The sequence below is a fragment of the Cibotium barometz genome, chromosome 25 (genome assembly GCF_041138505.1).
Source record: "Cibotium barometz isolate CiBa-2024 chromosome 25, ASM4113850v1, whole genome shotgun sequence".
Taxonomy (NCBI): domain Eukaryota; kingdom Viridiplantae; phylum Streptophyta; class Polypodiopsida; order Cyatheales; family Cibotiaceae; genus Cibotium; species Cibotium barometz.
The window spans coordinates 23396217-23410536 of record NC_141070.1 but is presented as its reverse complement, the minus strand read 5'-3'; the positions used below and the strand labels follow the sequence as shown (position 1 = coordinate 23410536).

The 14320-nt window shown below is 41.1% G+C and overlaps 1 protein-coding gene across 3 annotated transcripts; it reads right to left on the bottom strand.

Moving 5' to 3' along the window:
• Positions 1 to 4054: 4054 nt before the first annotated feature.
• Positions 4055 to 13331, bottom strand: LOC147624364 (nudix hydrolase 2-like). Of its 3 annotated transcripts, XR_015269087.1 has the most exons (10): positions 13001 to 13331; positions 11782 to 12074; positions 11623 to 11688; positions 11258 to 11395; positions 11090 to 11167; positions 7341 to 7391; positions 7203 to 7237; positions 5147 to 5255; positions 4774 to 4882; positions 4509 to 4524 (listed from the first exon to the last, which is right to left on the bottom strand). XR_015269087.1 is itself a non-coding variant. In XM_086819349.1 (9 exons), exons 1-9 carry the CDS (start codon positions 13009 to 13011, stop codon positions 4351 to 4353), a joined length of 984 nt encoding a protein of 327 aa, XP_086675475.1. In that variant the 5' UTR covers positions 13012 to 13323; the 3' UTR covers positions 4055 to 4350. The 3 variants fall into 3 exon arrangements, 2 of the variants coding, with proteins under 2 accessions (XP_086675475.1, XP_086675474.1); XM_086819349.1 differs by lacking the exon at positions 5147 to 5255 and having other exon boundaries at positions 4055 to 4524; positions 11782 to 12103; positions 13001 to 13323; XM_086819348.1 differs by lacking the exon at positions 5147 to 5255 and having other exon boundaries at positions 4055 to 4524; positions 13001 to 13322.
• Positions 13332 to 14320: the final 989 nt, after the last annotated feature.

Below are 14320 nucleotides of genomic sequence, written 5' to 3'. Positions count from 1 at the left end.
TGCTCCAGATATAGCTGGGTGTATCTATTAAAGCAGAAGTAAAAGGTTTTTATGTGCTTTAGGCACTTTGTATCCATGGCTGAAAATGCATGTGAATGTAAAGTTGGCACCCTTTGTTTTGATCGAGGGGGGGAGTATATATCCAAGGAATTTCATGTATATATGGCTGAAAAAGACATAAGGCATCAATGTACAGTGCCATACACACCTCAGCAAAATGGTATCGCTAAGAGGAATAACAGGTCTCTCATGGAGATGGCACGATATATGGTGAAAGCCCAAGATTTACCTCATAGTTTTTGGTTAGAGGCAACTATGTGCGCAAACTATGTATTGACCAAATGCCCTACCAAGGCCTTGCAGTATAAAACTCCTTATGAAGCTTGGCATGGCAAGAAGCCTTATGTGGCTCATTTGCATGTTTTTGGTTGTCTTGCTTATGCTCTTGTGCCTGAGCAACAACGCAGTAAGCTTGATGATAAGACAATTAGATGCATGTTTGTGGGATACAGTTCAAAAAGCAAGGGATATAGACTCTACCATCTAGCCTCAAAGCGGATTTTGGTAAGTAGAGATGTTTTTGTCGAAAACTTAGTTCAATCCATGCTTTCATGCAAAAAACAGCAGAATGTATGCTCGCAGGACATGTTTGATTCGCTCCTACCTTTGTTTAATGGAGGCTAAACATATGTAGAGAAATTAAATGCTCAACCAAGTGCCAAAATTCAGCCTTTGTTGCAGGGGCAAAATCAGCCTTTTGATGAGGCAATTATTGAGGATGTAGTGGATGAGGAGAAAGCAGCCATAGAAGAATCAAGGCGTATGCCAAAATGGCTTGTGCAGACATTGAGGGATAGCAAGTTGGCAACTCCTTTACCTAGCAAAACTCGTGCAGGTCCTCATCATGTAGATTATTCTCATGTGGATCATGTTCTCATTTTTACTTTATGTAATGATGAGGAGGAACCTGTTTCCTTTGAGGAAGCACATGATGATGATTGGATGCATGCTATGTAGGATGAGTATAACTCTATACTCAAGAATGACACATGGTATTTGACAGATCCACCTCATGAGTGACAAGAAGGCCATTGGTAATAAGTAGGTTTACAAGTTAAAACACAAAGCACATGGTAGCATTGATCGCTACAAGGCCAGACCTATTGCAAAGAGGTATGCCCAACAAAAGGCCATTGATTATGATGAGACCTTTTCACCCACATCTCGTATGACTACCATTAGGTGTCTCATTGCTTTGGCAACACATCATAGGTGAAATGTACATCAGTTGGACATTAAGATGGCATTCTTGAATGATGATTTACATGAGGAGGTGTATGTATCGCATTCTCCTGGTTTGGCTGTGAAAGGAGAAGAGTCTAAAGTATGCAGGTTGAAAAAAGGCTCTTTATGGCCTTAAGCAGACTCCTAGAGCATGGTATGAGAAGATTCATGCATACTTGGTTGCAAATGATTTTTGCAACAGTCTAACAGAGAGTATCCTCTATGTGAATAAGAGTACGGACATATTTTTGGTCATCGTTCTATACGTTGATGACATGCTGCTCACAGGACCCGATATAGATCAGATTTCAACCTTTAAGAGGCTGATTTACAGTCATCGTTTGAGATGTCAAATTTGGAACCCTTGCATTACTCTTTGGAGATTCAGTTTATGCAACGCAATGATGGCATTGTTATGCTGCAGTCTAAATATATACAAAAGCTATTGAGGAGGTTTAACCTTGAAGATTGTAAACCTGTGGCTACACCTATGGAGACAGGTACTCGACTTAGTCTTCAAGATGCAGGAGACTCTTTTGATGCTAGTTTGTATCAGTAGGCTGTTGGGTCCCTTCTTTATGTATGCAACATAAGGCCAGATATACAGTATGCGATCTCATAATTGAGCAGATTTATGCATAGCCCAGGCACGAAGCATTGGCAAGCTATTAAGCGAGTTTTTCGCTATTTACAGGGCACTCAATATTTCAGATTATTTTATCCAAAGGGAGGTGAGTCATAGCTACATGCTTTTAGTGATTCAGATTGGGCTGGATGTTATGACACACGAGTGTCTACTAGTGGGTTTTGCTTTCGCCTTAGTGATTCATGTATATCATGGCTCAGCAACAAGAAGCAGCCTATAGTGACCACTTCCAGCTGTGAAGCTGAGTACAAGGCAGCTTTTACAGCTACAGTTGAGTGTGTAGTCGTCTAGCACTACGATTTTCACTGACAGCCAGAGCACATTGGCAGTTGCGAGGAACCCAGTGTTTCATGCTCACACTAAGCACATTGAGGTGCATTACCACTATGTCAAGGAAAGACTCTCTGCAGAAGAGATTAGCTTGGTCTATGTGTCTACACATGACAATATGGAAGATTTATTCACGAAGGCTATTTCTCATGAAAAGTTCAAAACTTTTCGTAAAGCTTTGGGCTTACTGCCTTTTCAGGATTGATCGACCATACCCTTTACATATTCACATCATCACTCCAAGAGATATTTGTAGCATTATATGGTAGTAATGTGTATGAACACACTTAAGACCGTCGAGACACTTTTTCTCTCACTAGGAAGTTTTTTCCCCGTGCGTGTATACACTCTCTTATCGACTCATTTTAAGGTGTGTGCTTATCTTTTATATCTAGCACACATTTGTTCATTCTAATCTAGTGAGTTTATGTGCTCTCAAGCTTCTCTATCTTGTGTGTGTGCATTGCTGCAACCCTTACCCTAATTCCAACAAAAAAAAGTGTTAGAAAAGCAGACTCCCAAAGAATGTACCACAAAGGCTTTAATGGAAGCTTGTGTTTTGTTGAATTATAAAGTGTCTTAGAAGCAATCCTTTTTTGTAAATAAAGATGAGAGATGAAATTTGTTATGTAATCTTCTAAACAATAGAGATTAGAGGTGTGGATCCTAGAAATAAGTAGGTGGCATCCTCCGAGATGTAATGAACTCAATTCTTGATTTATATATATATTTGGTCTTTAAAAAAATAAGAAAGAATATGAATAAATACACTCATTTCATTGACTTTTTCAAGTATTAATCATTACATACTAAATAAATTATGAGACCTTAAATAGAAAGGATATAGGTGAACGCATGCAAATAGAAAGAGCAAAGAGAGTTTCATTTTATTGACTTATTCAAGTATTAATTATTACTTATTAAAATGTAACCTTATAAAAACACTCTTCAATAAAATACCAAAAAAAACAATTTAGTGCCATATTTGCTTTTTTTTTTCCATTCATTAATTGAGCACGGCTACAATAAGTTCAGTTGCATTAAGGGTTTAAACCTTAGCGAAGGAGGTTTCACCTAATGTTTGCAAGAATTTTTTCTTATTTTCTTCACAGAAACGTTGAATGCTGTTTGCACGATTGAAGCTATAACAGTTATATACGTCCCGTTTAAAAAATATATTTATATTTAAAAATTATATTTAGCATTTATATTTTTATGAAACACCTGAAAACGAGTATATGGTAAACAATAAACAAAGGGGACGAGTAGTGGATGCACTGAATGGGGCTTTTTGGTGGAGAGAGTGTTCAACTAAGGGGAGCTACATCCTTTACTGTATAGCTTGTTTTTTACCTTTGTAAAGCTCTTCTTTCTGGCTTTTCTTGTCAGACATTCCAATGATTCTACAGTGTGCAAGCTTGAAACTTCAACTCAGTAGACTACTCACCTCTGCTTACTGACTCCATTGTCTTTGGGAGCAACCCTTGTGCATAAGTTACACAACCTTCCTAGACTAGACTCAGCAACACTAGATGGCATGTCCATGGAAGGGCTCTTGCCCGAGTGGTCAGCTGATGACTCATTCTACCCAGGTACGTACTCATAGCAAATTTGAGCCTCGCGCCGCGAATTTGAACCTCGCCGCATCTTGATTTACAACAAACATTTCATGGCATGAAAAGGTGCCTGAATGAAAATAGACAGGAACAAGTCCTCAACAAAAAGGTAAAGAGATTGAGTGCATACTGCCTTGTCTTTAAATGTCAACCAGCTCACTCATGCTTTTAAGATGTGTGGACACAGCTAATCAATATTCCCACAAAATGCTGTAGGGTTAATTAAGATGGTAGCACCCATCCATTCCTGTCTTGGTCTCACACTCGCCAAATGACACTATATAACAAAAGCTTTTCACTAACCTAGGCAAGGGGTTGAATGGGCAAAAAGCTATCACTCTACATAATATACAGAGGTTTACTTCTAAGCATCTTCACAAATTCTTTATATCACCACCAAATACATTTGGTGGTGTGAAATGATAATAAATAATATAGATATGTACAAGTTGGTGAGACTCATTTGCAAGAATTCTATTCATGAAAGAAGTATTGAGTTGGTTGAACTAGTGAGCTGCTTTGCAACTCTTCTGCTTTAAACCCCATGTATTGTCCATCAAAGCTGGCCACGCAAAGATCCAACATTTTCCTGCGTGCCTTGTTTTCTGTGAAAAAAGCTTGACTTCGAAACTCCTCCAATGGCATCCACTAAAAACAAAAGACATCCATATCAAAATAACATTCATTGCAATTCAAAACAACTCAAGGTCATTACAAAAACCTCCCCTACCCCGATTGGACAGGTGGTGTTGGGACAGGGGACACCCCTGTCCGACCCCTGCCATGAGGGGGTGGGGCGAGATCCCTGTCCATGAGGAACCAGCAAGGAAGATCTCCCTGTAAAGACCCTTAACACTTGGTACAATATATGCTTTCTATTTACTGACCAAAGCCTACCTTTGCTGCCTCAATCTCCCCATCTTGTTCAACTACATCCAAAGACAAGGGCCGAAGAGCACACAAAAAGTAAAGGTCTGATTTGCCAAAAGAAACATAATGCCCATGCCTGCACACAACACCATCAGTAAGCAAGATTTTAAGCTACATTCAAACATCCCTTTGAAGAATAGAAATCCCCAGATACTGAGTAAGAATAAACTGAATGAAAGTAAAAGCAATATTAACCATCCATAATTTGAAATAGGGAGCTTTGTGAACCCTTAATTACCCACCATCATGAAACACAACTAACAAAGCAAGGCAGACTTTGAGCTCCCATAAGTGCGGGAGAGTTGGGGCACTCTCGAGGAAAAAAGGAATGGACCCTTGCCTTTCATATCATGTGTTCTGCTAGTGTCTGTCACTTGTGAGTGTCATGTCTGTGTCACTGTCTGAATGTGTGCTAGTCTATGTCTGAGTCACGTCTCTGTGTGATTTGTCTGTGCAAAGAGGAAAAAAAAACCACATGTGAGTGTGCGTGTGAGTGACAGTGAAAGTTGGTGCACGTTTTTGAGAATCTGTTTTGCCGATCGTGTTATGCAGCTTTACACATACAGGAAAAAGAACCTTAAGTTTAATTTTTGAATCTCAAGAGCGTAACTGTTACTCGTGCTCAAGTATACACGACATCAAAACAGGCATCATAGCAACATGTGAGCTAAGCCCTCCAAATCTCCATCACCAAGCTCCTATGCTACCTTGTTTAGTAAGAAAATCAAACAGTCTTCTACAGATGCCAAAACTAACCTTCATGCTGTTCTCTCACTGTCTTGCACAAGATAATTGGCACATTCAGCACATGTAAATACAGAAGGCTTCAACCTATGGGTCCCCCTTCCTCAGAGTAGAGCACACCTTGAACTTGAAAATAGATCTATTTCCTAGTTATTTACAACAGAGGAGCGAAAGAATGACCATAAACGAGCACCCCTATACAGGATAAATTCCTTATGCTGCTCCGCAAGTGGCATAAACCGCGGCATCATAGCCACCGTGCAGGTGATGCATCCAAATTTTACCTGTGCTTCTTTGTACACTCAACACTGTTGGCTGCTGTTCAACTACTCCTATGTTCTCCATAATGCAAGATGAATGCCAAGACTGCAGCAAGCGTCATTGGCTGCTCCATTTCTTAGCATTCCCTCACATCCTCCACTGCCCAAATTCTCTGTACCTCACTCAAGCATCTCCATCCACCCCTCATCCAAGCGGCTTCCTCCTGTACAACTTGCTACCATCATGCTTCCTTTTGCTGCCTTGCGCTTCCCCTATCTGCAGCTTGGGTCTCCTCCTCCTTCCTCCTTTTCTCCTCCTCTCTTTATTCGCCTCTCCTTTATCTTCTTCCATATTCACCTTGTTGTCGTCCCCCCCCTTTGTAGTTCACGGCACCAGTGGCGCCTTGTTGTATCTCTCACTCATAATCTGTTTTGTCTCTTTTCTTTTCTTTCTTTTTTTTTCAACTGGCCTTTGGCCCAAGATCCTCCCATAGTTACCAAATTTCACCGTCCGTAGACAGCCGCCCATAGGCCCTTTATTTATCCACTCATAGGCGATGCCGCCGAGGAAGCACCAAGGAGGGTTTTGAACCAAGGACCTCTTGGTTCTAGGCAAACACCTTCACCACTTGAGCTATCACCTCATTGGCCTGTTTTGTCTCTTTAGAAAGGGGTACTCTATATATTTCGAATGCACATTTTTAATACCAGCTCCAAGAACTTACAATTCAAGTGGCCACCATTACCATTCCTCATGAGCACTCCTAGACAGTCTATGATTGTATCTAAAAGAGTCTTCAAACCCACTTGATAGGCTACTGCTACCTTTATCCTTACCAGACACAACTGCCTCCTGGCACAAACAAAGAGACAACTGCAGAGAGATCAAGGTTTACTCGTAAACACAGCTTTGTGCAGTAGCCTTTATCCTTACCAGACACAACTGCCTCCTGGCACAAACAAAGAGACAATTGCAGAGAGATCGCTTGGTTTACTCGTAAACACAGCTTTGCCTTGGAAAGGATGTGAAGCATGCTTGCATGAAGGCAAAGTAGACACTTATGTTCCATGACCATAGAATCTGCAGCAAAGGTCCACCTGGGCAGGGCCACCACATCCAATTTCATATTTTGAGTAAAGCCTTGGATACAAATTTTCCCCTCTGTCTCTACATGGCCACGCCTTTACTGCTCTTACCTTTCATTGCAAATGCTATTAGGAACTTGAGCATGGCCCTTGTTGCCCATGAGTAAATTTTGATTTTTTCTGTTCAAAAACATTAATTTTGATCCAATTGCCCTCAGTTTGTACAAGACTACTTTTAAGAAGATCCAAGCGAGTCAAGATCGCAAGCAACACAATTAAATGAGAAGACAGGGCTATGAGAAATACCTGAAACCAACCACTTGCATAAATTCAGTATCAACCTGCTATTGCACAGACAAGCCTTCAAGAATCAGATTTTTGGTTCTCAAAACACAAGAAGACCCTCAATTAAATCCAAACTCAAAAACCCCACTGCTGTATTACCCCAGTTTCCTCCTTGACTTCTCTCACAGCACCTGCACACAGATCTTCGGCCTGGAAGAAGGGCAAAATTTTATCAACATTCAGAAGATTACTAGTTTCCGCTCTGACAATCTAAATTCCAGAACTGTGCCATGGCTGATGGTCACATGATGTAGATGATGCAAATAATGTTTTCTCAATAGATGAAGGCCATGCGAGGATGCCTAGCATATGAGAGCTGGACCCATGAAGAAGAAAGACGATTTTGGCTCAGGCGTGAAGAGGCTGAGTGACATTCAGGAGAAAGATCATCAAGCTTTCATCAACTGCAGGAAGAACAAGCTGCTGAGGAGTGTCAATTTGGGAAGAGCAAGCTGCAATCGTCACAGAGCCCATGAGGACCAATTACACATAATACAGAGGCGATTCAAGTTTGAATAGGCTCGTGAATAACTTCTTCAGAAGCAAGCCTTCTATTCAAAGAGAAGAAGCTGAGGAAAACAGACATTTGCAGAAGGCCTCGTTTCAATAATTTCGCACTATGCATGTTTTAATGGAGCGAAGCAATGGGAGCCTATTGCATCTCAATATGTCAAGAAAAGACAGTCCAAACCAGGCACACACAAAACTAAGAAGATTTCTCAAGGCATGAAAGAAGGCATGCTTGCAGTGCTCAAACTGGACTTCATAAAGAGGTTGAATCCCATAACCCATCTTTTGTACTTGAGTTTCAGTTGTACCCTCCAAGCAGGGAAAATTTGTTTCCCTCGTGTGCACAGCCCAAAACACATTTCCGAATGGGAAACAACATTTCCCATAGTGTTTTCTATGAGGGTATGGCCGCTTTTTCAATTTAAGATTGCACTGCAGTGTAACTTTTATGTCCTTCTCTTTGGTATTGTACAAAAGCTATCTCTATGGAAGAACTAGTGATCTTTTTTTGGAGATGTTTTCTTTGGGCAAGAAATATTTCCGAGAACTTTGGCTAAGATTCTCACTCATGGATGATATCAAGGTTGTTACTCATGGATGATAAGATTCTCACTCATGGATGATATCAAGGTTGTTAGAGGCGTCAGAGGCGTTTGGTACGAGGCGGGTATGGTACGTACCTCGAAAGACTCGTATTTTTTAGAGACGTTAGAGGCGTGTTAGAGGCGTCTATTTTATATATATATATATATATAGTGATAGATAGATATAATATATATAGTGAAAGTTGAGAGAGAGAGAGAGACTAGAGCGTGTATGTATGAGCCTTGAGGAAGGAAGAGAGACGGTGTGTAGCCAAAGAACCAATTTAGTCTAAGTGGCGTAAATGAGTTCATGCTTGATAGTCCGCATTGGTAGGTATAAACTGCTTTACGAATCACACGCTCAAATTTCTCCCACATTGTTACCGTTCTTCCAACATGTTGTCGTTGTTGCCACCAAAGTAAAGCAACATCCTTAAGTAAGGACACGGCAAATGTAATCTTCTTGGCATCGGTAAGGACCATCGAGTCAAAATACAGGCGAAGTTTGTAAAGCCATTGTTCAACTGTACGCTTATTGCATTGTCCTCCATAGGACTCAAGGGGTTTAACTTCCAATTTCTTTGTTTTACTAGCTTGCAATAGACGATAAAGAGTCTTAAGATCATCACCTTCCAACTCAGGGGGAATGTTGTCTTCATTGTCTGGTATTGATGCTGTAATGTCAAGTGCTGGTACAAAACTGGTATGAGAATGGTGATCAGTCTGCAATTGCTTGATCTAAGAAGCCAATGTGGCCATGGACTCTTGAAGTTGTTGTTGAAACTGCTGCTACAAAGCCTGCTGCCAGTCCACTGGAGCTGGATTGCCAAGCTGGTGGGTTTCGTCTTCCATAGTAGTAGGCTAAGATGAAGACGCTGCAAGTTGAAGCTCTGGGGGTTGTGGTTGTTGACGCCTTTGGGCCCTAGTGAAAACCATCAACAAGTAGGAGAAGCATATACATATTGTGAATTGGAAAGGGTAGGTGACAAGCTAGGGAGGTTGCTAGAGACCATCATGTATAGGTAGGAAGATCAGCTAGAACCAAGCACACTGGAACTGGTTGTTGCCAATGAAGAGGGAGCAGAGGGGATTTTCACATCTGTGTAAACCATAAATCCCGATTTGCACACTGAAGTGTGTGGTATCCGGATGATGTTGAGTGATTTCTTGAACATCGAATGGCCACATTGTATTGTATACTTTGATGTTATAGTGCTGTGTGGAGAAATGAACACCTGATAAATATATCTGATTCCCAGAAAGATTTGAACAGTCACAAGGATTTGTAGACAAGATGCTGCACAAGTCTCTTCAACACACGTGGATCTCTCGTTTTTTTTTTATAGAAAAAAAATATATTGCATACATCGGCAATGCTGGTAGGCTGTTACGATCATCTTTTTTTCTTCTTCTTCTTTTTTGCGTGTTCGCTAGTTTCATGCAAGGCTGATGGGGCTGGCCAATCTTTTTTTTTTTGTTTTGCACATGGCTAGTCGGCTGATATGGAACTGACTTCACCGCCATATTCTTATGCATCCTAGCCTGACTTATGAGTATAACCTGACCCACGTGGCTTTGAAGGCCTTTAAAATTATTATTTTTTAATGCGCTAGTTGTTGCAGAGAGCCTTTGTTGGCTGAAATTTATTTTTTTTTATAAATGTGGCCAAAGTCGTGGCTCTTCACTTCAATGGGTGACGGCGCTTGAAAAATGACGATTCGCCCACTAGTACTCAGAGAGGCTTTCGAAGGGGTGAAGAGGGTGCCACGAAGGGTTCTCACGAGGTCAATAGCAGCATTCCATCAGGTTTAGTGGGGAAAAATCATAAATTTGAAAAAATTGGGGAAAAAGGACAAAACTAACTAGGGTTAGGGTTTGGCTATGGACATCCTACATGTTGGAGTTTGTTTGCTCTGATACCAATGTTGAGCTTTTAGCTTAATTAAACATGATTATAATATCTTAATGCTTATATACTTGAGTAAACATGAGGCAAAGAGCGAAAAGCTGTGTTGTTTGCATTGAGACACAAGGCCTTGTTAAATAGGGTCTGAAGAGGTACAAATGAAGAGGCACAACCCTCATGAAAGGATGTGACTCTTCGATGAATAGTTATGTCCTTTGAACGTGAATATGTGTCCTTTCATCAATAGATGTGTCCCTTTGAAGAGATGTGTCCTGTGGTGATGACCCATGTGACATGATGACCCTTCATTGGTGTCTCTTCAATGATTAAGAGTAATTAAGTATAATTAAGGGTAATTAAAAGAGATTAAATCACAATTATGACAGAAAAGAACAAATAGGATGAAAGAATGAAAGAGAAAGAATTATAAAAGATAAAAAGCACACAAAATTAAACCCTTTTTCCCCACATGGAACAATATGGTTTCAATGTGCACATGAAACGTTTCAACACTGAAACGTGAAACGAATTTCAAAGCCACCGAAACGAGTTTCATGGTGACCATGGGAGAGTCGGAACCTTTGGCTACAGATTCCATGAGGGGTCCTCCCAAAAAAAACACTAGGCACAAACACATCTAACACATCTTGAGTTTCCACACCTCATTCTAGGCCCCCTACTTAAAGCCTTATTCTGTTTTCCGTTTCCCAATTTATGCTCTAATACTCCTTGACACGACTTACCCAAACATGGCTGTGCATTAGGTATTACCGGAATGCTTTCACATTCCCAAATCAGTGGCTTTGAACACGAAGACATGCTTTAGAGGCACCAAGTGAGTCATTTACCTGGTTAATAAGACCAGTGGGCATCTTCCAAATACCCGAACCACGCAAAGGACCATCCTTTTCTTGTACAGCCAAAACCTGCACAAACACTTCGATTACCAAAAGGATCTACCTCTCTATAATCATTACATCCAAAAGGACCTTATTATTACATCCAAAACGACCTACCTCTCTATAATCATTCATTACAAATGCACCAATGCCAACTTGATGAGATGCGTTTGGTGGAAGAGTAGAAGGAGTGGCAGGTATCCAGTATGTCATCATTACATAGCTCGGTTCTGCATGATGGTACTGGAAGCCTTCCTGCAGACAACCATTGAAAAGAAAACAGCTTTCATGATGCAGCCCACCCACACATACACATGCAGAATAGCCAACACTTGCCATGGCTGTAGCATTTTCTGATTATTTGTGCCAAAACTTTGGTAATAGGTCTAGTCCATCTCATCCAATCTCTTCTACTTGTGCTGATTGCCCCCATTAGAGAAAGAAAACTCTTTTAACATAAAACACAATTTTGAAACCACTACCTTTATGGCAAGAGGCACGAATTCTGCAAGTTGTGACAATAGTTGTAACCAGACTCCTCTCTTTCCCTGGCAAACAGATTTGCAGATCATAAGATGACATATGGCAACTTGCTTCAGCCAAAAAATAACTGTTCAAATGCATTCAAGAAATGCAGCCACCTGCATTTTCCAGTGTAGAAGAGACGCTCTAAGGCTACCAGTGAAGTCATCCGCGTCTGTGGGCAAGCTACTAGGATCAACAATGACACCGTCATAGCAGTCCTCTTCAGCCTGGAGCAAAGACGGCTTTTCAAGCAACTCAGGAAATCTGGCTTTGCCATTCCTTGTTAAAAAGCCGTTCTTCCTCAGAAACTCGTTCTGTTTTTCTAAATCAATGAAATTGTACAGTGTAGACCATTTGTCGAGTATCAAGCTCCTATCAAAGGATGGCTGAGCTTGGCAGTGCACACATACTGCACAGACCACCACAAGAACATAATACCTTGTGTCAAAAAAACAACAATAAGAATCAAGCAGATAAGCGAAAGGCCAAGCCCAAAAACATTAATAACTCTCCATCTCTCCCTTCCTCACTCTCTCTTACACACATTGCCCCTCTCTCTCTCTCTCTCTCTCTCTCTCTCTCTCTCTAGCGTGCACAGCAGCTTCAGATCTGTGAGATACTTTAGAGGGAAGCTCCACCACAGACAGGGAGTATAGGGAGCTTGTATGAGCTCACAGAAGTTGAGCCCGCACAATGACTGTCTCTCCTCTTCATACAGAGGACATGTATCCGCAGGAAAATTTTCCCTACCACAGCACGAGCCTTGGCTATTTCAGGCACGCTTTGAAACTTTATAACATAGACTCTCAGAATGAGTAGGTAGCTGGTATGTTTTTCTTTACAGTAGAGCTTCATGGATTCACTGTAACACTTCACAGATTCTTTGGTCTGTCGAAGACGTTAATGTAACCTTATTTTTCTCTCTCACACACACACAAATTGCCTCTCCCCCCTTCCCCCACACACACATACATTGCTCTCTCTCTCTCTCTCTCTCTCTCTGTCTCACACACACACACACACACACACACATGCGCGCGCACATTCACATTGCTCTCTCTCTCTCTCTCTCTCCACACACACACATATTGCGCTCTCTCTCTCCCCCCACACACACATACATTGCTCTCTCTCTCTCTCTCACACACACACACATACGCACGCACGCGCACACATTCACATTCACATTGCTCTCTCTCTCTCTCTCTCTCTCTCTCTCTCTCTCTCTCTCTCTCTCTCACACACACACACACACAGGGAAATCACGCATTTTTACTACATTCTCCGGCCCCCTCTCTCTCATGCCATGATCATACACATAGGAAAAGACAGAACCTGATCTCCATCTTCTAGGGTTTCGCCTCAGCCAGAAGCTACTACAGTGAGTGCTGCAGGAGATGGCGCGATCATCGTTGCTACAGATATTGGCTCGAACAGTGGCAACAGCCATGGCTAGCAGGGCGAAAAATGCGGGGGGCGATTCACACAAAAACATAGGAGAGCCAACCAGCTGGCCGTATTATCAGCGTTGGCGGGGGCCCCACGCCGAGGGATTTTCCGCCGATCATCTCTGTAGGCCCCACCTAGTAGCATGCTTACACCTCGTTGTTGCAGATTTTTGGGAATGTCAAGGTTGGTCTCACATAGTGCAGACCTCCAACATTTTTCCTCTCTAAATTTGTATCGAACAATCTGCAAAATTCAACGCATTTCAGTTATATTTTTAGCTTACCCCTCCCCAAAAAAAAAATTTTTAAAGGTCCAAGTATTATGATTTGTTGAGAAAATTGTTTTGTGTTGTCATACTGAAAGGCTCCAAAAAAAAAACTATTTCCATTAATGGTGAAAAACCTCCTTTTTTTAAGCCAAGATGAAATATCTAAATGAGCATGCAGATGTGGAAATTTATAACTCTGCTTCTTCAGATTCTTAATCTTCAATTATAAAATTAAAAAGCAATTTGAAATTTTAAAAGGTAGAATTACATGAAACCTGTGTATTTTTCGAGAGGCTCTAGCTTGTTCATGAACTATCTCTCCCTACCTTTTGCTAGGAAACTAGACCCTTTTGTTATGGCATTCTCCTCGAGCAATTTACACTACACATGGATGAGAGAATGACAAATGCCACATTTACACTACACATGGATGAGAGAATGACAAATGCCACAATGATGTGCATCACTCTGGTGAAACTATTCTCAAAAATCCCACTATATTGCCTTCCATAAAAATCTTGAAGTATGAGATATTAGTAAGATATTTTAGTTTTGATTGGTGGTAGAGATTGGGGAAGGGTTCAAGAAATATCCAATCCAAAAACAACCATTTGTGGGAGAAAAGACATCCAATTCCTTGCCAAGTGAGTTATAAGAATTACTTAGGCTTTTGCAAGCCTACACTACTTATGGAAGGTCATTTGTTGGTTAAATGCAAACATATGCATAATCCTATCAAACATCCATTTTTTATCCCTCCATTGAAAATACCAATGGCACTGCATGGCACATGTTCCCCTTCCTTCAACATATGCATGGCATTGGCTCATTGGCATATGCAAACCATGGAGCATGTTACCTCCCTTGGATATGTGGACAACCATCTCTCTCTCTCTCTCTCTCTCTCTCTCTCTCTCTCTCTCTCTCTCTCTCTCTCT